This window comes from Podarcis pityusensis, assembly GCF_964106645.2.
Source record: "Podarcis pityusensis genome assembly, chromosome: 7".
NCBI classification, from domain to species: Eukaryota; Metazoa; Chordata; class Lepidosauria; order Squamata; family Lacertidae; genus Podarcis; species Podarcis pityusensis.
This window is the reverse complement of record NC_138031.1, coordinates 46,868,385-46,893,284: the sequence shown is the minus strand read 5'-3', so window position 1 is coordinate 46,893,284 and position 24,900 is coordinate 46,868,385. Positions and strand designations below refer to the sequence as shown.

Here is a 24,900-nt window from a genome sequence, read left to right as displayed (position 1 = left end):
TAAACCACAGAGCCTAGGATTTGCCATCAGAAGGTCGGCGGTTCGTATCCCTGTGCTGGGATGAGCTCCCGTTGCTCGGTCCCTGCTCCTGCCAGCCTAGCTGTTCGAAAGCCCGTCAAAGTGCAAGTAGATAAATAGGTACCACTCCGGCGGGAAGGTAAACAGCGTTTCTGTGTGCTGCTCTGGTTCGCCAGAAGGGGCTTAGTCATGCTGGCCACATGACTCGGAAGCTGTATGCCGGCTCCCTCGGCCAGTAAAGCGAGATGAGCGCCGCAACCCCAGAGTTGGCCATGACTGGTCCTAATGGTCAGGGATCCCGTTACCTTTTACTGATCCACTAATCCTTACGGTGGACACCATTTCATCAGTTTTGTTTTTTTAATCAATCTTTTTGATATTGCTAGAATAATGGATCTAAAATGCTTTTCTGGTGCCTTATTTTTTAAGTGAAAAATAAGTCTAGAGTGATGATACCTCAGTATTCATTCCTGCGTCCAACCCTGCACACATCTTTTTCACTGTTACATCTTTTTCTTGAAAATATTTCAGTAACCCCCTCCACCGAAATAACCAAGTTCTTCTAGCAGTATTTGCTAATACAAAGAGACACTGAAGTAATTCTGAGAAAATCTATGTCCCCATGTTACATGACCAGGTTGGTTGTCCTGAGACTCAACATCACTAACCTGCTCATAGAAGCACATTGAAGTTGAAAGTGCCATTCCAATGTATTGCACTGAGGGGTATGTTTTGTATGAATTGACCTAATGTGTAGTACAATGGTACCTCAGGTTAAGTACTTAATTCATTCCGGAGGTCCATACTTAACCTGAAACTGTTCTTAACCTGAAGCACCACTTTAGCTAATGGGGCCTCCTGCTGCCGCCGCACCGCCGGAACACGATTTCTGTTCTCATCCTGAAGCAAAGTTCTTAACCTGAAGCACTATTTCTGGGTTAGCGGAGTCTGTAACCTGAAGCATATGTAACCTGAGGTACCACTGTAACTATAGGAGTCAAGGGAATGAGCTAATGTGGCTATGTTTCTGCCTTCCAAATGCATAAGCATTGACTCAAAAAAACCTGAGCTACGATATGAGGCACTGGAACAAAACTGCCAGGTTTGATCAAGAAGAGCTTTGTACATGTGGAAATCCCTGAACAGGAAATGTAATTTATCCATTCAGAGTTCTACCTGCATATGTCTACACAAACGTGTGTCTGTGGAGGGAGAGATAGTTACTATAGACAGAGTATGACCTCGGTACAAAACTGAAAAATATGTTTTCTACATAGAACGGGCTAAATAATAAATAGGCATGAATCTGACATCAGAAACTGCAACATCCAAAAACTGGCAGGGGAACATTTCAGCACCCCATGACATCCTGTAGCTGACCTTAAGATGACCATTTATGAACAAAGAAATCTCAGAGACAGGCTGCAATATGAAACTGCTAAATTATAATTCATAAAGAGGTTCAATGCTATCATGTATACCAGGGATGATGTCCAAGAGGTAGATCATGATCTACCGGTAGATCACTGGCCGTCTGTGGTAGATCACTGGTAGATCACTGGCTCCCCCCAAAGCAGCTGAACAACTTTGGCTCCCCTAAAAAAAGCTCAACAACTTTGCCCTGCACCCCCAAAAAGGGGCTAGATCACTGCCAGTTTTTAACTCTGTAAGTAGATCACAGGCTCTTGGGAGTTGGCAACCCCGATGTATACTGAATCAGGATAAATTTCAGTTGTGCTGCATGAGTTCATTGCCTTCCAATGCCAGGTTATCTGCTTTACTAACATTTTGTATGAATGGCCACTGTTAATAACATAATTAGCACTAATTTTCCTTCTCACCTTGCTGTGTGTAATTCTTTGCCGCCGTCACATGCATCTATGCCTGCAACTCATGACAACACTTCAAACTTCTGATGAAGTGGATGGTAGTCCACAGTAATAAATTTGTTAATATTTAAGAGGCACAACACTGTTGTTTTTGCTGCAACAGAGTAACATGGCTACTCATCTGGAAATTAACAATTAGGTCATACTTGAGTTTAATTTCAGCTTCAGTTCAGCAGATGGTGCTATGCCCCTGCTAGTTTTAAGGACCACAAAATCTTTTAAAATGCCATTATAAATTATTTGCTTGTTAAATTTCTATTGTAAAGAAAAGCCATAGTGATTTATTTTATTTAAAAAATCATGTATTTTTAATAGATTATAAAAAGGCATTTTCTCTTTTGCTTGTTTAGCTTGCTATGTTCTAGACCAGGCATAGGCAAACTCGGCCCTCCAAGTGTTTTGGGACTACAACTCCCATGATCCCTAGCTAACAGGACCAGTGGTCAGGGATGATGGGAGTTGTAGTCCCCAAAACACTTGGGAGGGCCGAGTTTGCCTATGCCTGGTCTAGACATACGCTAAATTAAAATGAGTTTGGGACTACGCTAGTGAATGATGTCAAACCATGTGCATCCTTTAATATTGCAGCCCTATACATGTAAAACTCACAAGCAGTTCCACAGAGTTATGGGCCTTATTGCCAAGTAAGTACACTTAGGATTGCAGCTTACAACATCTTGTATCTACTCAAACACAAGTTCTAGTGAGTTCATTCCTTATGGAGTACAGGATTCCAAAATGTAAAAGTAAGCAGTCACCTTTAATTTAAAAGATTTCTTATCTAATGAGAGACCTCACACAACAAATTAAGTAGATTTAAATCGTATGCATGTTTATGTTTATTTTGTTAATTAAGAGATAAATCCTGTCATCTATTTAAAATTCAAGAGTAACCCAGTTTCCTTGTTCCAAATCATTGCACTGGTTATACAAGTTCCTCACATGAATGGCAATTGTTCCCATCCATTAAATATTGGAAGCTCATCATTAACTTGAAAGTGAAATGCCTGGCCAGAGTTACAAACTATTTTTATTTAATATTTTCATTCTTGTTTTTGTAAATCTTGTTTTTGAAAAACTGTAAAATTCTACCTGCTTCATAGGACACATAATCTGACTAAAAAGCAATAGAACCACATGAAATTCAAGTGTTTTATTTAAACATTTAATAGGTTTAAGAACACATTTCAAATGAAAAAAATATTACAGACTGACAATGGATACAATCCTGCTGTAACAAGCAAAGAATCAAAGTGTGAGATACACGATGGCCTGGAGAGGCGAACAAGGAAGTGGTTATTTTAAGCAGCCATAAGCAACACTCATGTGTCAACAACTGGAGACAGGATATAAAGAGATAAAGATTAGCGAACAGCAATACGGTTTGCTTTATATAATGTAATCCGGTTTGTCTGCTGTAACTGTTTCTGACACAAACATTTCTGAACAGCAAAGACCTAGAATTGTTAATACGATGTTTGCAAATGCTTTTCAGTAGTGAACAATTTGGGTCACTCAAAAAGTAGTCTATTTTGCTTTTATTTTTTTAAACAAGAGTTTTCCTAGAAACAAAATGAAAATGCAATCTTTACCAAGTCCACATGTAGGCTTTGTTTACCTCATGGAGCAAATAAACAGTCAACAGATGCTTAAGGAAAGTGTATTTATTAATCTGTTGTTTTTCATACAGATTACTAGAAGAGCAGCCATTAAATATGTATTATCTGTTTATTTATGAACCACCATTCATACACATGTCTCAGAGTAATTTACAGAAACTTCATAAAAACAGCTTAATATGAGCTAAAACAGCTAATGTTAGAAATGTAGAACTCTGATCCTAATAGCTCTCAGTTTAAATAGAGCTCTAAAAAGTGACTATGGGCACATTTCAAATAAGTCCAACGATGATCACTGAGACTTCTTTATAAGTGAACTGTAGTTTGTTAAGGATGCTGGGATTTGTAGCTCTGTGAGAGGAAAGCTACAATTCCCAGGTTCCTTGGGTATGTACTGTAAATGTGCACTGGATGTGCTTTAAATATTTGGTGTGGATCTGCCTACTGTCACAAATATGATCTTACACTAGTTTTGAGTTCATGTGCTGCAATCACAGTCTGAAACTGATACGTTTGAATAATGATTTAGCATCTAGGTGGTATATTCCAATGTGATTTGGTCTTTATTAATTAGAACTGCTTGCCTACAGCTGATAATAAGTTATATAATTTGCAGTTTTCACATTTACAGGCAATAGGTCAGCAATTGCTAACATGCTTTCCCTTCCTTGTGTTTCCAAAATGCACAATCTACCTTGGCACTTTCTGTTAACTACATATGCAAGAAGTGCACCTAGGTAGCAGTACATATGAAAGCATGACCACGGACTGGCAAGTACTTAGAAAACCTTTTAAAAAAAGATTTGTTTTGTAAAATTCCTGGAGACCCAGTTCCCAAAGTTCAGAAGTCTGATGCAACTGTATGCAATTGGCTGTGCTAACTGTTGCTTGTTTCTGCATATCAACGTTCATTTTTCTCTTCTACTTCCAGCCTTGTCATGTAGTCACTTTCCTTTGCCTAATTTATTATACATCCTTAGTGTAACAGAAGGTATTTTGGTTGCTATGCAACTTTTCTAATTGCTAGAATGTGATGCCTAGTATCTCCTTGTTGATCAGTATTAAGCGTTTCCAATGATGAAAATAACTGTGCGCACTGGGCAAAAATTAGTCTATGACTGCTGATATAACAGAGGTACCAAGCCTGCCTTTCTGTGCCTTCCTTTCCTATCATTTCCATTACAGTTAACAAGGCGGAAGGTATTTATGGGCCTTTTACCAGGTGAAATGTTGACCAAAATACAATGGATCTCTGTGTATGAGACAAGCAAACACTGTCGGTAGTTTTGTGTGTATTAAATAAAATGTTTCCAATGAAAATACAATGATTTCTAGTTGTGGTTACTTTATACACTCCTGGACAATTTCTTATATATTTTTGTCATTTTTTCCCCTTTTTCGTATGGTTACCTCAGATTTTATGTCAGTAATTTACATAAAACAGTTTTATAGTTATATATAGTATAGCTTATATAATTTACAATATAATTTTAAGGGAAAGTTGATTTTACTGATAGTTGACATGTTTATAACCTCAAATGATACCAAGAAGCAAGCATGCTTGTTCTGTTCCGTTTCTGCATTGCAAATAACTATACACAGACACATAAAAGTAGAAAGTTTGGTTTCTTAAGCTCTACTTTTAGTAAGAATATACTTTTATTAAGAATAAAAATTCGTATTCAATATGAATGGACTAAATATGGACTAACGTTAAGCCTTCACATAGCTCAGCCTAAGTGAAAATCAAGTACTGAATTTTAGAACTTGAGCACAGAACTTCAAGCAACTTTGGGAAATGCTTCATTCAGGACTTTAAAGACTAAGTTGCAACAGAAGCATTATACTGACACACTGCAATAAGTTTCAAAATGCATTATCAGTTGGCTTTGTTTCACAAACAGAATTCAATTTTACAAAACATTCGTTTTTAGTGATAGAGCATGATATTTTCCTGGACCATTGCTAAGCAGATCAACTCTTGCAAGCTTAAGACACTCTTGCAGGGCTCAAGAGCAATTATTATAAACGCCTCCCAATACATCCAGGACTAATTTGGACCCTTGCGCTGCCAGGTCAGACCTGGAGCATTTTCTAGGGTTGTTATACCAATGGTTCACTTAAAACGTTTTAATTTACTGTATACTCTCCAAGGACTTTTAAAAATTCAGTTTAGCTGAAGCCACGACTCTGAACACAATATAACAACAACCCCAAGTCTTTTGAAGTGGAAGCCAATTCTGCTGACAGAAACAGCCCTCTGCTGTCCCTTGCCGCCGCCTCCCTTCTCCCGGAGGCACCGCCAGCCCAGGATTCCCAGGGAGCGGCCTGGGCCTGGCGGCGCCAAGCCAAAGAGGCTCAGCGGGAGAGAGTCAGGGGGCGCTGTGGGAGAGCCCGCCGCCTTCCGTCGAGGGAGCCCGACTTTCCCCTCCTCAGCAACAGCTGCTGCCCCCTTCCTCCTCCCTCGCCGGGTCTCCGCCGGCCGCCATGTTAGGTCGGGATGGTGAACTCGGGCTTTGCTGAGGGGGACCCGGCGCCTCCTCCGCCTCCGCCTCCTCCCTGGTGCGCGTGGAAGGAGAGCGAGCGAGCGAGGGCCCTGGCTTCCCGGCTCCTCCCTCTCCCCACGGCCTGGGCTCGCGTGCCGCCGCCGCCTCGCCAAGCGGCCGCCCAGATATCGCTCTCAGCCCGGGGAACCCTAGGCCGGGGCTGATGCCGAGGGGCTGAAGGCTCCGGGCGGCACCTGCGCGGTGGGGGCGTCGCGTCGGGCGCCCCCTTCCTGCCTCCATCTCCCCCTCACGCTCTCCTGCTCCCCTTTACTCGACGGGCCGGAGGTGCCTCCTGCCCTGAGGCGGAAGCGAGGGCGCCCTCACGCCCTGCGCCCGAGAGGAGGACTCGGAGCTTTCTCCCGGAGCGGGCCCAGGGAAAAGCAGGTGAGCGTCCCGAGCGCTTCCGTCGCCTTCCCCGCTCTCTCCCTGGAGGCGGAGGCGCCTGCAGAGCGCTAGGCCCCGCGTGCTTCTCCTCACCCGTCCCCCCCCCCCGACCCCTTCGGGAGTGCTCGGCTTCTTATGGTAGCGGGGGGTGTAAGCTCTTCCTTCTTTGCTCCCCACTTCCAGAGTTTTTAAGCAACTCCTTCCACCATATGGGTCCCCCCTTTCGTTTAGGAGAGTTTGCGTGTGTCAATCACGCAACAGTGTGGGGATATTTCAAAAATGCTCCCTTTAAAAGTTTCATTTCCTGGGGGTGGGGGGTGTTTGAATGTGTCCCCCCCTTTCTCCTTCCCCGCTCCCTCCCCTTCTCGTGTGTAGAGGTGGCAGCCTGGCAGGAGACGCGCCTTCTGCTTGTGTTTGCTCCTGAAAGCCAGATAACAACTGTTCCCAACAGAAGGGGTCCTCTTCGCCCTCGCTTGCTTTGATTGACGATCCCAACAAGTTTCCTGGTTAGGCTTTGTTTGTTTTGTTTGTTTTGGCAAGGGGAGGAGAGGAAATAGGAGAGGGAACTCAAGTACTGTACCAAGTTATGCTTTCCAACCTTCGCAAGCGCCCTTTCCAGTCTTCTCAACTTTTAAACTCCTGGAATACGTCTCGAAGTGAGTTGATGAAGTCTCTCTTTGTAGTTCCCTCAAGCATATGCTGTATGTTGCTAATAAAGTAAGCCGGGACCATTTGTTCTCTTGAGTGTCAACGTCGTTTAAAGGATTTAGCACAGTTCTTAGTAGTCAGTAGTCAGTTTCTCAGCCGCAGAAACTGCAACTGTGTTGTTGTGGGTCAGAACAAATTCAGAAACTACAGGCTGATCCTTGATCTGCACTTTGGTCCCAATATATGTATATTGTTTTCCAAACAATGATACCAGAGATCATGACTCTTAAGAATCATTAAGCTTTTATTACAGAACAAAATACAACTGTGGTTTCCTTCAAGCATTTGGGGTTTTTATTTTCCCACTGGGGAGGAAGTAACTTCCTTTAGAAACTTCATGAGAATTCATGACATGAAGACATAATGAACTTGCTTAAGTTAACAAGACAGTATACAAAATGTATAGGATAATGGCACATTTTAGTTAGTATATCTATGTATCCATAGGCTACATCATTTTGAAGTGTAATTAGTATTTACTTGAATTTACAATCAAAACAATTTATTAAATGTTAGGTCCTAAACAAATTTTTTTTTCTTTGAAATGAATATGTTCACACTACGTGTACTTACATGCACTGAGCATGTTTAAACCTTAAATTAATCATGAGCAGTTTCACTCTTAACAGTTAATATAATATTTACTGTGAGTCCACCCATCACATTTTGTGATACTATGTTATGTAATTTTTAAAGTATGCTGATTAGGGAGGGACTGTAATGATTTGTCGTCAGTACTTGGGGAATATTAAAGTTGCATTGTCAAATAAAAACCATTTCAAGTTCAGATATTAACTGAAGTGTCTTGGAGTAAAACAGTCTGAAACTACTTTGCAGCAGAATAGCATTTTGTTTTAATTTTTATTTTGAAAACCAGTGGAGTAAATGATATAGTTAAAAGTAGTTTTAAAGGAGGAAAGCACTTCTTATGCAATAATAAAATAATCAATATTGAAGGCCTTGTTCTCTAGTTAAGAACACATGCAACTTTTAGTGTTCCAAAGAAATTTTAGCGTTGAAAGAAGTTTTAATCAAACAAGCATATAAGTTTATACTTTGAGTTGTATCCAATGTTAGTCCTATTCAAAGTAGCTCCATTTATTCCAGTGGATCTTCTCTGACTTAATTAGATATCACCCCTAGGCTGCAATTCTATACACATTTACCTGACAATAAGTATCAATGAACTCACTACATCTAAGAACAAACATAGGATTATACAGGCTGTATGTGTGTAAAATACCTGGAAAGCAAGAAGCGTATGTTTTAAATACCATACACATACCATAGCAGGCATTTCTTCCTACATGTGAGAAAAGATGGTATGCCTCTTTTAAGATGATGAAATTTTTATAAGTAAATCTGTTATTTTTTTAAAAAGCTGCTGTAAGGTTAGTCAGAGGCGCATTTTTAGTTGACTAAATTTTTTTTCCTTGGTTAAGCAGTACAACCATTGTACGTCTGACTGCAAAACAAAAACAAAAAAAGCCCAGCCCCCGAGGTGAAATGCATAATGCCAAGCAGATCTCATCTGCTTAGCAGGGTCAAGTGTTAAGACAATATTTACTATAAAGGCAAAGCATAGTGTTGCAGATCAAATATAACCCATACAGTCTTCAAAGAACAAGTGATTTCTGATAATGTTTCATGGTTTTCATATGTTAGTTTTTAATCAAGCTGCTTGAAATATGTCAGACTTGCATTAATTGTTTCAACAGTTGGGTTTTTTCCAAGGTCTTTCTGTACTATCTAAATTACAGTTTTACCCTAGTGAGTGAAAACCTGAGGTTTTGAATTTATAACCTAATCCTTTGCACAGATTTTTAATGGAACTTATCTCTCCCCCCCCCCAAAAAAAACCTGATTCCCAAAGACCCCCAACAAGGTTAACCCCACCACCAGTCTATAGGATTGCATTATCATGTAGCAGTTCAAAATAGCTTTGGGGGTCAAATATCAATGGTGGTGATTCAAAGTCAAGGGGATGCGCACAGTACAACTTCCAGTTTTCCAAAAGCTGCGTAAGGTTGTCACCAACTAGCTATTTCCCCGTTCTTCAGAAGACTGGAAAACTAGCATTATGTACAGCCTCCAGGGCAGTGCTAAGAACTATGGTGTGGGTGAGTCTTGAAATGAATAAAGGATGTAGGAGATATTTTCTGAGCCTAAAGGCTTCTTTGGATCCCAGCTGTTGTAGTGTTGATAAGATTGCTAGGTGAAAGTTACAAGTTACAAGATTGCTTTTAAGCTGTTGCAGTACTTACAATGAATATATTGATAGACTTAAATGAATATATATATATATTAAGCAAAAACTCTTTATTATCTTATGGATGCATTAATATACCACCTTCTAAAAAGTCTTCTCACAAGGCTACTTGAAAAAAAAATCTATAAAAAGCAATCACATATATCTTTTAAAAAAATAAAATCATGCCTCCCTGAATGAAGATGTTTTCAGTGTGCATTGTGTTTCAAAAGTACAAAGAAAGAGGCTTGTTCTATTTCCCCAGGGAGGGATTTCCATAATTCTGGTATCACTAAAGAAAGGGCCTGTCTCTGGTACCCTTCAAATGTGTCTGATTTTAATGAATACCAAAGAGCTGATCGTGATGGGGCACTCTTAAATGTTTGATTGTGCAACAGCAAAGGCAGTTCTGTAGATCACTTTCCCCCAACCTAATGACTTCCAGATATTTTAGAAAACAGCTGTCATCAAACCGTCAGTCAGGGATGATTGGACCTGTAGTCCTAAATATATGAAGCACACTAGGTAGAACAAGGCTGTTTTAGATAAACAGCCCCCAGGCTGTTTAAAGATTTAAAGATTTGGACCAGCACCTTAAATTTAACTTGGAAACAAATTGGAAAGTAAGCTGGTGTAACCTGTGCATAATAGGTGTTGTATTTATTTAACTTGAAAATTTATAATCCACGCTTTCATAAAAATTAACAAGTCAGCTTACAGCATATGATGTGCAATAAAATCTGTCTATAAATATCTATAAAACATAATTAAAAGCATCAATATGATCTGATTGTTGTGCTTCTACATGCATGTTATGTTGACAACTGCATTTGGAGTCAGCTGAATATTTTTGTGCAGTCTTTAAGGCATCTTCCTAGGGAGACTATTGGAGTAGTTCTGTCAAACTCAGTTCCCAGACCTTAGGTTCAAAACCTCTGTTGTATGCCTTGAAATCCCTGCTGCTGGCAAGCAGGCAATGGAGAATATTTTTTGCCATAATGATGTGCTTTTTGGGTTTCTCAGAGGCATTTAAGCTACTTTGGGAAAGAAAATCAGGACTGTAGCTAGGGGGGGTGAGGTGGGCCCCTGCCAGGGGCACAGGCAATGGGGGGAGGCGCAAAATCGGCTAAAAATATGTCCATAAATATAAATATTGATTATTGCCTCATAAGAAATGGTTTTAAATAGAGGGTGAATTGAATGGGTGGAGGGGGTGTGGTTGGAGGAGAGGCAGAAAGAAGAGCTAATTTGTCTGTGGCTAGGGGGCGCAATCTGGACGGATCTTCCAGGGGCGCAAGATCACCTAGCTACGGGGACTTCCGGGTTAGCACCATCGGCGAATGGCGGAGTTCCTCCAACCGGAGGAACTAGCTCCGTGGAAACTGGGTCTTCCCGCCGCGGCGAAGGTGGGGACCCGCTAGAAATCCCAGGCGGAGGAAGCCTGGGAACGTGGGGTTCGGCAAGGCACCAGGAGCCCCCCTACTCCCCCTACTCACGGGGAACCCCTTTTTGGGATTCCGGAGTGAAGTGGGGTGAGCGGTGTGGTGCTGCGAACTGACTGCTACTTTCACGGGGTGAAGCCGCACAGCCATTGCCAGAGAGCGCTGACTTTTTCCTGTGGACAGTTGGATTTAAAACAAGTACCCGTGGGTAGAAACGGAAAATTATTAGGGATTATTACAGGATTATTAGAACAGTATACTATTATGGGATGGAACAACATTACACCACCTAACTAATTTTGCTTGAAAGGAATTCTATTTATGTCTGCGAAATATCAAGTAAATATTTTCAGGAATGGGATTATATCACCAAATATCCTCCAAACCCATATGTTCTTCCTTCCACCTTAAATCAACAAGACAACTGTTGCATTATTGTATATGTCTTATGAAAATCTAGTTCTTGGGATACGTTGTTTAACCTATTGCGCACGTTTAGCTGACAGAAATACTTTTAGATTACCACAGTTCTTTGCTAAAAGGTTGTTGTCTTGGAAACACTGCCTCTGCTTTGTATTCATTGTCTCTGAGAATACAGATGATGGTATTCTGGTACTGATGTTTCTGGAGGTATATAGAAAACTAGTCCCCCTTGATGCTCTTCTACTTGAAAACAGCTGAACATAAAATGGTCAGACATTTTAAATTATAAAAACAATCTGCTTGATCTTGGGTAATAAAGCAAGTACCTCACCCCCACCCCATCCAGAATTGCCCCTAGAGATAGTTCTTTTTTTCCTCTTCCTTCCTTTTGGTGCTCCTCTCTGTTCCAAGATAGGCCTGTCACTATCTAAAATGGAGATGACTTCTGTTAACTCAGGGGTAGGCAACCTAAGGTCTATGGGACGGATGCGGCCCAATTGCCTTCTCAGTCCGGCCTGACGATGGTCCGGGAAGCAGCATGTTTTTACATGAGTAGAATGTGTCCTTTTATTTAAAATGCATTTCTGGGTTATTTGTGGGGCCTGCCTGGTGTTTTTACATGAGCAGAATGTGTCCTTTTATTTAAAATGCATCTCTGGGTTATTTGTGGGGCATAGGAATTCGTTCATTATATATTTTTTTCAAAATATAGTCCGCCGTCCGCCCCCGTGGTCTGAGGGACAGTGGACCAGCCCACGGCTGAAAAAGGTTGCTGTCTCCTGTGTTAACTTATGGATTCTCTGATAAGGAGGTGATCTTCAGATAGGCCACCTTCTATCCCAAGAACACATCCCAGTCAGGGGGCATTCCTTCTGCTCTGCATTTAAAAGCAATTGGCCTCATAGTATCTGTGATGGAGGATACACTTATATCAAGCCCATTTTCCTCCCCCTGTAGGAAGCCATTGCTTTCCTTTCTCCCAGCACTGGAAACTGAAGGTCTGTTTGTACCTGTGTGCTCTGTCTGCTGCCAGTATTTGATGATGTCATGAAGGAAGCTCTGGGTTAAGATGGTTTGGAGGACTGCACAAGGGAAGTGGGGTTCAAAAGTGTAGGGCATTTGTACACCTAGAGGTTCCTTTGTTGGTGGAGATTAATCTTGCCCTCCGCTCCCCAACCAGTCTGGGGAACCAGCATATTTACAGTTGGGTCACCCACTTTTGTAATATATAGAGTAAAATAGCGTGCATTCACAAGTAGAATTCTTTGGCTGTATTTCTTGGTGCAGATTTGAATACATTTCTATATAATGTGGAGAACTTTAAAAAATGCATGGGACTGATGAAAAAATAATTGATATCCTTTCCAAAAAAAGAAGAAAAGACAAGGCAAATGTCTTAACACATGCCCAGAATGCCAATAGAGTTCTGTAGTTCTTATCTTTAACATTTAGGTTCACCATAGAACAAACGGTCTGACCATGCAGATTGTCAGAACAAAAGTTTACTTATTGTATTGCTACATAGTGTTATGGGATATAGTTGGAGAATGGAGAAGCTGCAATAACCACAAAAACCTCAGACAAGTATCTGGTTTTCTCTTCTTGTTCTTGTAGTATGTGACAGAGGAAATTAGGTAACATTATTCTTCCTGTCATGACTTTGTTTCTGTTGCTCCCTAGAGGTGAAAATGCTTTGCTGAGATTTTGTTATGATGTTACTATATTATTTGTTGCTGCGTGTTTCAAAAGCCATATACAGTTTAGTAAACTATTAACAAATGAGCACATTTTGAATGCTTCATACAACTTTTGCAATTAAATATAAAAATCTGTCAAGCTGATGGAAGTTAGCTCTTGAGAACAAAACATCTGGTATGTAAAATGATTTCCTCTGAATCAATGAACAAATTATTTCTTGTCCAGAATTAAGAATTCCTTAACATCCTTTATCTGTCACTTCTGCTGCAGCAATGAGCTTACTCTTTTATAGACTTACTAGGCAATCCTATTGACCTGCAATGTCAGACACCTACTTTGGTGAGCATAGATAGCCTTGATGCAACTTAATCAGGATCATAAATTTACACAGTAAAAAGTTGAAAGGGCACAGAAGAATAGCACAAAAGCAGAATGCAGAAGTTATAACAGTTGTGGCCCCATTGGTGAGAGTCAGTATTACTCAGGCAATCATGGTGCATCATGCCATTGACACCTGTCAGTTAGGTATAGATGAAACCGATCTGTACACAGCACATGGCATTTTCCATCTCCACTGCACACATGTAAAGCATAGCCTGATACACGGGCACCCAAAAGCAATCTACACTGTGATGGAAACAACAAGATCCCTGCAACTCTGAAGCACCAGAAATCATTGCACATGGGAGATTTCAGTATTTTTATGCCTCTTGCATTAAAAGTAACAACTCCTTCGAATGTACAACATAAAGTGGAGGAAAGATGGCAGTATCTCACAGTACCCATGGCTCTATACCTACTGAAGGAGAGAAGGAGCCTTCTGCCTTCATGGGAAGGGAGGAACTAGTGAAGGAATGGGTTTCCAAAACCCAAAACTGACTGTGCAGGCAGTTTGAAACTGAACCAAAATCCCTATTTTTCCTTAGCTAAAATCCATTAACTCGAGCTCTGAGCTCAATGCATAAACAAAAGCCCGGCTGTATAGACAAGTGCTGAGAGCCCTCTCCTTTATCAGTTGTGATGGCAACTATGGCCTTCACTGCACCAGTAGTAGAACAGAACAGAGAGAAGACACGTCTGTGCTTTATCATACGTCCTGGACACACTCTGACACACAAACCCAGGTCCGGGAACAAACACCAGAGCGTGTTCCCGGAGGTTATTACCTCTTCCCCAGAGTAGGAAGAGCAAGATCCTTTTATGGTCAGAAGTACAGGAAGGAAGATCCTTTTATGGTTGAGAGTACCAGAGCAGGAACATATGTGATGTCAACCTGCATACATAGGCTGACGTGGTTGGAAGGAGGGAGAGGATGCCTGGAGGATATATATATTGCATGAAACTTGTCATTTCTTTGGACTTGCTGGGGACTAATCACGCAAGTGCCTTCTGCTATCCGGAGAGCAGAATAAACTCTTTCTTTGAACCAACTCGGCGTCATTTTGACTTCCTTCCTCCTGTCCCGGAGCAACGCAGACCCAATCGGTGAACTCCAATAAGGCTACACTAGGACTGGCAATAAGGGCAGCCATACCTGCACCCTCACAGGAGTATGTTCATAATCTAGGGCATAATACTGGGAAACAGGAAATGTAAATTCAAGCCCCACCTTGGTGAATGGCAGGAACAAGGCCCAGCTGACCATTTGCATTCCTGGCCAACAAAGCATGAGCCATCCCTGAGTCTGCATTATGCACATCTCTCTTGGGAGTGTGTTGCTAAGCTGTGATTCCTATTTGACCACCCCTCTTGGAACAGTATGTGCCGCCTGAGGAAACTTGTTTGCTGCTCAAAGTTCCTCAGTTCCAATCTTTGCACTTAGACTTCAAATTGTTTTTCAACAACAAATTGTTGCTTCAGTAATACCATCTCCACCACTTGGGGAAGGCTTGTCACTTTCATTTGCTTGCTTGGTTTACATGGGCAGAGCCACCTCCTGAATGGCATATGCAGTTGTAACTGAAACATCATTAATCTCTTAATAGTTATGCTGATACTGTTCTGAGACATAGGACCATATGGGAGCAGCATTCATCCATCAAATGGTAGCACAAAAACTCCACGTTGACTAATCTATGTTTATTGTGGGACTGTTGAGGTTTATTTGAAATTAAGTTAAAATCCTGGGTTTGGACAACTCTGTATGATATACTTCAGTCATGAAAGTTCATTGTTGGCCTTGAATTGGTTTGAGTTCGTATTTCCTTCTTTCTTTCATCTTCTCTAAGCTGAACTTCATTCCCTGGTCTATCATGTTGTTTATTATTAGATTTCTAGGCTTGTTGGACCTAAAGGCAGTGAACTGACTGACCAATGATACTATGGCAGGAGCTGTGTGATGGCTGGAACAATAAGCTCTTTGAATTCAGAATAATACTTTGTTTATGATGGAATGCCGTTCTTGCAAATTTCAAAAAGAAAATTGTTCTAGATTAGGCATGGTACATACACATCAGCACCTGCTGAAGGGAAAAGACCTACCTTGCGCATTTCTTCTCGCTGTTAAGTGTGTTGCATGAGTGTCCACATTTTCTGTACATCAATTGATTTTCGTTTCTGTAAGACTAGCCATCTGATTTGCTTCATGTCAGCCATTTAACAAGTTTCTCACCAACCAACAGCACCTAAGACTCAAATATTCCATTTCTTGGCTCTCATTCAAGCTTTTTATTACTCTGTGCACTTACTCAGAACATAATTTGAGAAGAAGGAGTTCAGCATCAGCAATACAGTATGATCACAACACACACACACACACACACACTTTATTTGCACAAAATTCAATTATATGCGCTTGGTCTGAGGGCAGCAATGACCTTCCCGCTGATGTAAGAGGCAGCTCGGAAACAAGTGGTGAAACAGAGGTAGATGGAGAAAGAAGAAATATGGGCTTCTGGAAAGGCCAACAGAGAGAGCTACAAGCAAAACAAAATAGCTAGAATGGAGCTACAGCTTCTGCCTGCCTCTCTCCCTGTCTGCCTTTCTCCTCCCTTTTCACAGCTGAGGGAACCAGATTTCTTCTTCCTCTTTCTGTCTTCACTACTTTCCCCATTCATCTTGCAACCTAGGGAGCCAGTGGAGACAGGAAGGTCTTCCACACAAGGCTTCAGACAGCTTTTTGCTATGCTTGATTTTGCGTATGAGTTGTGATTGGACTGTATACTTATTCACTCCAAATATCCTGATGACCTTTTCCAGTGGTTTCACATAAATGTTAAACAATATTGGAAATGATTGAATCTCGTGGAATTCCACAGCAAAAATACCTCGGGGTAGAGCAAATGTCTGCCAACACCACATTCTAGAACTGATCAATCAGGTAGGAGTGGAACCAACAAAATGCAATGCTTCCAATTCTTACCCCAGATGGTTGATAATCAGAAGGATAATATGGTCATTGAAAGCTGTTGAGAGAATGAGCAGCGTTGCAGCTCATCTGTCATTCATCAGGGTAACCAGGGCAGTTTAATTTCCAAAACCAGGTTGGAAGTCAGAGTGAAATGGGTTAATATGTTTCATCTATGACTTGTCTGGAGTATGGGAGTAAACACCCAATCAGGCTCTTTGTCCCAGAAGAGAACGTTGGCCCTTAGTCAATAATTATACAGAATTTTGAGGTTTAGAGATATCTTTTTTAGGGGTCTCATAACTGCCTTTTTTGAGGAAATATATTTAATATACATGAGCATATTTTCAAATAAATCAAGTACATATTTTGTGTTGTTGTTTTTTAATGTGGTTTAAGTCAGAAGGCCACAGAACTTTCAGCCTCTCCTGGAAACATTCTTTATTTGTATGCTCTTCAGCTAGCTTCATTTATTGAGAGACCCAGTGTGATTTTTAGAAAATCTTGCTGCAGTTTCTTTGTAACTGAAGCACATTGTCAGTCTGCTCAGTCTTCTCCATGCCAGCCAACTGTCCCTTAATGAAGCAATTCAACTCAGTGAATAGGACTCATACTTTAAGGAGACAATTGGCTAGCAGAGAGAGTTCCAAATTGGTTTAACTTTGCACAAGTGTGAAAGAGTTTAGCAAAAAGACACTGTCAGTTAATGTTGGCATAAGTTCTTACTATATGAAAACACTAAATTGATAAGTACCCCATTTAATTAAATGTGAATATAATAATTTACAACACACTGTTTGTTAAATCTTTTTAAACAGTTTGAAAAAACATCATATATTTGTGATCTCAGTTGCCCACATGCAGATGTGGAAGGCTACATATGGGTGACCTCCACATGGATCTCCTACCTTACTTGAACCCATTCTGATTTGCCAATTTTGCACACAAAAAGCTAAAATCCCAAACAAAGCTGAAACAGTATCTAACCTGCAAGTAAAATGTATGAATAATGTAATGCTTCATACACAAATCAATATATTTACTCATCAGAGTTCATGTAAGATCACATAGCTGATCATGTCTATATTTCAGAAACCTGGAAGAATAAACAATAATAACATACCTTGTTAAAATTGCTTATCTGAGGTGGATCATTGTAAACTACTTACCATTTCTACAGAGGCAATGGAATTAAACACTTTGTGTAACTAAAGTAACAGAGCAATCCTATATTGATATTTCATCAAAGAAGAGCTGCACCACTGCTACATTGGCAAAACAGCAGCCGTATTCTACAGGTGCTTAGCTGGGGTGGGAAGAAAAACACAAAAAATAAATAAAAACCATGTGCACCTAGCATATCCTAGAAACATGACCAGGCTGTACCAACAACAATGCCCAGGATTCATCTACTTCAGTTTATCTATCTTTCTCAGATTAATTAGCATTAACTTCAAAGACCTTCACCAGTTCACCAGTTTATCAGTACTGAGGACTTTTTTCCGCAGCAGGTTTTGAACTTAATTACCTCTGTAAAAATGGCAAGTAGAAGCAGCTTATACAACTGAGATGTTAAATTTAAAGATGTGAAATTACTAGCGTGGATTTGTTTATTATTATTATTATTTAATTTTTAGAGAATAAAATTGCAAGAGTGGTTATTAAAATAGTCCAGCTTTGATGCCTTAAAATGAAATGTTATTTTTTTGTATTCTTTTTATAACAGTTTTTAACTTAAAGGGCTGCTAAATATTGCACTGTGTGACTATGTACTTAAGAACATAAGAAGAGCCTGCTGGATCAGGCCAATGGCCTATCTAGACTTTCATCCTGTTCTCACAGGGGCCAGCCAGTGCATTGGTGAACTCTGCATTGGTGTGAGTTCAATAGCTTGAAAATAACATGTCAGAGATTGAAGGGTCTTTATTAGTGTAATAAGGCCATAGAATTGCAACCAGGCTCAAAATTATGAACTCTGCTGTTGACAAATTCACCTTTTTATTCACCAGGAAGGCCATTCAGTTTCAGAATTTAGAATTGTCTAAGCCTCAGACACTTAGATCTCCAATTTGTTCTAAATACTTGTTTAAATATTGACATATCAAAGTGATACTATCTTTCTCTCTACAGAAAAGACCATGGGGTGTATTAAAAGTAAGGAAGATAAAAGTCCTACAATGAAATATAGGACTGAGAATGCTCCAGAACCCATTACTTCCCATGCCAGCCATTATGGAACAGATCCAACCCAAGCAAACCAGTCACCTGCAATAAAGGGATCATCAGTTAATTTTAACAGCCATTCCGTGACTCCTTTTGGTGGGCCATCTGGGATGACACCGTTTGGAGGAGCATCTTCCTCATTTTCATCTGTGCCATGTCCATATCCTAGCGGTTTAACAGGTGAGCATCATTTCAAAACTAACTCCAGATTCCAGCAGAGTCCCTTAGGAGTGAATCAACTAAACCAAAAGCTGCATGTGATTTGGTCTATAATGTGTCTACCCATTCATTTTCTAATCTCTGCCATGGTCTCTGGTCAAAAAGGTATGGTATTCTTTGGAAATTATAAAGCAATGTAGGGGAAAGCTTAAACTAATTCTGCCCAGTGAAATCAGCTGTACTTCACGCAGGTGTAGCCTAGTGATCTAACAGATGGGCATTACTTCAAAAATAAATTTGACTTAACTATGAGTTTGTACTTAAAAATATAATGATGGCAGGAGGAAAATGTTAATGGAAAGCATGCCTTGGAAGTAAAAACATGACTTGGAGACAGTAGAGCTAGAGTAGGGAACCAGTGGATCTGCAGGTGTTGTATGACTACAACTCAAATCATTGGAAATAAAACGTCTAATGTTACCTTTTAAATGAAAATGACATATTGATTTACTCTCTCTGCAGAATTCAGAATTGTTTGGTGGTGCTTTGGCATGGGCTAGAGTTGAGTGGTTGAGACCTGCACAGCTTTTAGAGTCTTAGGGGAAGACAGGGACTTGAATTGAATGAAGAAATCATACGAAAACCCTTCTGTTTTTAAGATTGCGCACCGATAATAACTTTCCAGCAACTTGGAGACAGTAGAGCTGAGACAGGGACCACCTTGGGCATGAGCTGCTTTGGCTCAGAAATGAAACCTTGTATCGCCTTGGAAAATCCAATACTTCATATGGCCGCATTCATTGTAACAAAAATATCAACAAATGGCTGTATTTTTTTACTATTTGACAGCAGTGGATGGAACTTGCAGGCATAATAGCACTTTCTAAGTGGATGAAGCCCACCAAATTTTAGAGAGAGGCTTAGGAGCTTTTGCACTAGGTTCAATTAAACTTTGCTAATTTATTTAAGAGGATGCATATACTTTTTAATTTCTTTACTTTATTTCTTGGACTACTGCAATGCGCTCTACGTGGGGCTACCTTTGAAGGTGACCTGGAAACTACAACTAATCCAGAACGCGGCAGCTAGACTGGTGACTGGGAGCGGCCACCGAGACCATATAACACCGGTCTTGAAAGACCTACATTGGCTCCCAGTACCTTTCCGAGCACAATTCAAAGTGTTGGTGCTGACCTTTAAAACCCTAAATGGCCTCGGTCCAGTATATCTGAAGGAGCGTCTCCTCCCCCATCGTTCTGCCCGGACACTGAGGTCCAGCTCCGAGGGCCTTCTGGCGGTTCCCTCACTGCGAGAGGCCAAGTTACAGGGAACCAGGCAGAGGGCCTTCTCGGTAGTGGCGCCCGCCCTGTGGAACGCCCTCCCATCAGATGTCAAAGCGATAAACAACTACCTGACATTCAGAAGACATCTGAAGGCAGCCCTGTTCAGGGAAGTTTTTAATATGTGACATTTTAGTGTATTTTTCATCTTTATTGGAAGCCGCCCAGAGTGGCTGGGGAAACCCAGCCAGATGGGTGGGGTACAAATAATAAGTTATTATTATTACAGAAATGGATGGAATTTTATGTTGGGTTGACCTCCCCCCCCCCCCCCAATTTCAGACAGATAGGAGCAGGGCAGGTTGTGCAAGGAATGTCTTTAAAGGCGAAAAAGAACAGACTTGCATATCCCTCCTGTGGCTTTTCTGAAGAATTTCTCTGAAAATGGTGTTGTCAAAAGATGCCAAAATAATATGTAGAATTTCATAAGGATAGGCACGGGGTGGGGGGTATACAAGGGGATGGGCAGTTATTAAAGTGTTTGGCGGAAAGGAACTAACTTATCCTTCTGGGGTTTTTTGGTCAGTATGTAGAAGAAGAGGTGAGGGGAAGTGTGATAGATGAAAAACAGTTTGTGGCTTTTCTTTTTTATTTCTGCTTAGTTGACACTTCTCTCCCTCGCAGAAGCACCATGATTGGAAGTGAAAAAGAAGAGCCCTGGGGAAGCTATTTTCCAGTTAGTCAGTCACAAAACTGCACCCTCTACTCTCCCTTCCTCCTGTCTTTTTTGGAGATCTTGAGGAAATGTTATGATTTTAAGGAGGCAGTTCTAAGTTCTCTGGGACCTCTGAAGCTTCAAAGCAGCCATGAGGCTTCACTGACTTTGTTTAGTAAGCCTCAGAGGACACCTGCTTCACCTTAAACAGCACTGGACCTGTCCCTGGCAGCCCAGTTTGGCTTGGGATATGTCTGAACCAAACCCTGCTGAAGATTTAGGGCATGTGTTTGTTTGTGTGCTAAATGAGCATCCATGGGATAGTCACTTGGAAAAAAAGGTGACAACTTTGAAATGGCTCTTTTGACTGGTGGTGCATCCATTCCTTATGCTATTTATTAATTAATTATATGGACTATATGGACCACTTCATTTTTAGAAATGGGGAAACTTCTACAAAAAATATAGGAGAAAATTTCCAACCTCACATCACTGCTTCTACGCTATCCAGAAAACAGAAGTGTATAGATATTTTATATATATTTCTAGACATGCTGATTACTAGAAAAATCTGAAAATAAGACCTTTTTGCACATAACAATCACATTTACCTCATAATGAGGCCAACATTCCAGTACAGAGCAACCGAAGCCACACATGGAATGGAACGTCTGGAGACTAGAGTTCCGCTTTCTCTTCAAATTTGGATTTATGGGTACTTCCAGTATGCATATTTCCTTTCAGAATGCATGCTTCATTCATTCATTATTATGCAAATATCTGTCATGTTCCAACCTTTTTAAAAAAGAAATATCCAAACTGAATAGCCCCCAAAGGGTTTTCTATAAAAAAAATCTGCTGAAATTTTCCCCACCCTCACACATTATGTTTGGACTGTTATGTTAGTTTTGCTGGATCAAGGGGATAATATGGTTGCAGTAACAGGAAATCAGTCTACAACAATGATCATCTGTACTCAGTGTAAGTCTTTAGGAGGAAATGCATACGTGTGTACAATGGTTTTCCTTAGACCACTGAGGGGTAAAAAAAAAAAAAGTTCTCTCTTAAACTAAATTGAGATTGAGTATTTGCAGTGGTACCTTGGTTCCTGAATAGGCTTAGTTGTCGAACAAATCGGCTCCCGAACGCAGCAAACCCAGAAGTAAATATTCCAGTTTGTGAACGTTTTTTGGAAGCCGAACATCCGACACAGCTTCTGCGGTTTCCGATTGAGTGCAGGAAGCTCCTGCAGCCAATTGAAAGCTGCGCCTTGGTTTTTGAACAGTTTTGGGAGTCAAACAGACTCCCGGAATGGATTAGGTTCAAGAACCAAGGTACCACTGTACTTTGAGGGCTCTGTGAAAACTGCAACCATAAAGATTCAAAAATCTAAGAAGTTTATCCATAGCGTGTGCCGAACTTCAGGAATTTTCTTAAAGAAACCCAGCAAAATTGAAGAGGTGGCTTGTTTTTAGTGAAGGGATGTATGTGGGCAGAGTTTGCAGCCTGTATTTTCTGTTGAACTGATACTTGCTTTTTCTTGAAATGTGATCTATACAAAATGCCAGTTTGAGGCCTTTCCTGAAATGAACTGTGGTAGAGTCTTAAAATAAAGCATACTGCAGTAAATGTATCTGCAATATTAAAATATGTACATTTGAAAGCATTGTGTCAAAGCAGTGAATTCAATGAGAGAATATATAGCTACCATCTGTAGAAAAATCAATTAAATTGTTCTTTACAATCCATTATAGTGATCACAGCACTCTTTTGTTCTTTTCATCTTTTATTGAAAGTTGCAATTCACACTGGAGGTTTAGTTCTGGCATCTTGTGTACTCTGGGAAAATATGGCCTCTGTGTGTGTGCTGAGCTTAGTTGCCTATGGGGAGAAAGGAAAACATGGGGCTGAATAATGGGAAAGAGATACGTCTGCTGATTGGAGTTGCTGAGTTAGGGTGCTATCATATGTGTCACTTGCATTCCTTATTCTTCATACTTATTTGCTACTATCCAATTGGCAGTTGGAGTAAGAAATAATCATTGAAGCACATCACACACACACACATATGTGTGTATATGGAGTTCCTACAAAGCTCAACTGTGCTATTTTGTTTTTTCTTCTTCCTGAAGTGTTTGAAGGACATTTGAGGGTCTGAACACACATGGTAAACATACAGCTGGAGCCCTTGCCCAGTCATTTATTGTAGAGCCATATTTGTTGAGTTTTTAAACATGCAATGTAGTCAGCCTGTAGTAGAACCATAGTGTGAAATTCAGCTCGAGTATTAAAGCAGTAGGAGCTAACCAGAATTCTTAAAACAAATAAATTGAAATAGGGCAATGTTCCCATTGGAAAACACCTACAGACATTGCATTAGGTCCAGATCAAGAAAATTGCTTTTAGTTTCCATTGCAATCAGTGGAACTTACCGTATTGGCCTGTATATAAGCCTCACTTTTTTTCCAAATTCGGACCGTGAAAAGTTAAAGTGTGGCTTAAATTCACGACCTTACCAAAATTGGCTTTTATGATATCGCTACTGAAACAGACATACGGTAAAACGGAATGGGTGTGAGTGCCTATGGAATTTTAACGGAGCGGCTTCTATTCAGGTATTGTCTTTTTCTCTCTTCCCCCCCCCCCCCCGAATTTTAAAGGAGCTGCTGATATTCAGGTGTGGCTTATATTTGGGTCAATATGGTATATCATGACTAACATTTTACATGGATTTTAGTAGGACCTAGGTGCAACAAAGCTCTTCTGGATACAGCTCATTCTTCCCATTCAAATTACCATCAAGATGAAATTGAAAGAACACTTTTATATGCCTCCTGTTTAGCAAAAGACCTGATTTTCATATTTTTGCTTTTCCTAAGGTGGTGTTACTATTTTTGTGGCCTTATATGACTATGAAGCCAGAACTACAGATGACCTTTCATTCAAGAAGGGTGAACGGTTCCAGATAATCAATAACACGTAAGTATTTTCAGCTTCCTGTGGACCTGACTGCACATGTTAGGCATGTGTAGCTGTCCGCTGACAGGGTGGCTACTGAGTGGGATAGCTCAGTTGGTAGAGCATGAGACTCTTAATCTCAGGGTTGTTGTTTTGAGCCCCACATTGGGCATATGATTCCTGCATTGCAGGCAGTTAGACTAGATGGCCCTTGTGGTCCTATGGTTCTGTGGTCAATGGTAGGAGCCACTTCTATGCAGACCATGCATGCAGGAGGGGTTGGATGCAAAGGGAAACTGGGTTGCACCCGTTGTTCATTTTAGGAGTCAGGATTATCTCCAAAACAATACCATCATCTTGTTAGCTGCACCACCGTCAGAAGTGTGGAGAGCGGCAGCCTAGAAGAGGGCATTTTTCTGCGGCAGCCCCTAAATTGTGCCACTCCCTTCATTGCATAGTTTATGCCATTTGCAGAAGTGTTGCAGTTCTTTACTCTGTGCCCTTTAACAGTTAAGGTTTCTTATTTTGTGGGACCCAAGTCTTGCTGAATTCATATTGTTCTAATCCATTTGGAATAGTTTTATGTGCTTTATAATTGTAATAGTTGTATTTGTTTTTTATAATCTTATCTTTGTAACTCATCCTGTGACCTTATAGTGAAGAGTGGGTAAGAAATAAAAAAAAAAGGGCAGGTAGTAGATCTAATGTGCACGCACACTCTATCTATCTATCTAATATGCATATATCATGAAAGTTTTTACCAAATTGGAACTTGCAGTAAGATACTTCCAAGTCTTCTGAGATTCCAAGTCTCCTCTAATAATGAAACTGCTTTTTGACATTCAGAAGATGATTATATTTTATTCCCTAATTGAGGAGTTGTTTTTAAAAGTGACTTTCCATTATTTTCCAGAGTTGAGAGGACATTCTGTCTCCTTCAGGGCTTCCTAACCTTGGGAAACCAGAGCCTTTCAGGATCCGTTTTCTAGATTCATCCTTTCCAATTATTGGTCAAAGGTTTACTAGAGGCAAGGTGGAAATTGACCTTTCTACTGCATACAATTGCCCCTAAACAGGGGAAAATGTACTTGTTTCTAGTGCAACCTAGTTGAGATTCCGTTTTCCTAAATTTCAATAAGGCCATATTAGCTAAGCCAGGACTGAAGATCAGTTTATGTATTCATGTCATTTCACTTTGCAAAGTGACTTATTGTTCATGTATATTCAGTGTAATACCTTTTTTT

At 40.5% G+C, this 24,900-nt stretch overlaps 1 protein-coding gene and 1 long non-coding RNA gene across 3 annotated transcripts in view; one reads left to right on the top strand and one right to left on the bottom strand.

The window, feature by feature from the left end:
- The first annotated feature begins 5,810 nt into the window (after positions 1 to 5,810).
- Positions 5,811 to 24,900, top strand: part of YES1 (YES proto-oncogene 1, Src family tyrosine kinase) — a 31,081-nt gene continuing 11,991 nt past the window's right edge. Inside the window, exons 1-4 of one of the 2 annotated variants that reach the window (XM_081013120.1) lie at positions 5,811 to 6,456; positions 18,452 to 18,724; positions 21,605 to 21,679; positions 23,578 to 23,677. In XM_081013120.1, coding sequence (XP_080869246.1) covers positions 18,460 to 18,724; positions 21,605 to 21,679; positions 23,578 to 23,677 — 440 coding nt within the window. In that variant the 5' untranslated portion in view covers positions 5,811 to 6,456; positions 18,452 to 18,459. The remainder of the gene's footprint in view (positions 6,457 to 18,451; positions 18,725 to 21,604; positions 21,680 to 23,577; positions 23,678 to 24,900) is intronic. The other variant, XM_081013119.1, reaches the window with a different exon arrangement.
- LOC308481573 lies at positions 12,764 to 16,515 on the bottom strand. The gene is made up of 2 exons (XR_013988758.1): positions 15,457 to 16,515; positions 12,764 to 12,953 (listed from the first exon to the last, which is right to left on the bottom strand). It is a non-coding gene; the product is annotated as an uncharacterized lncRNA (long non-coding RNA).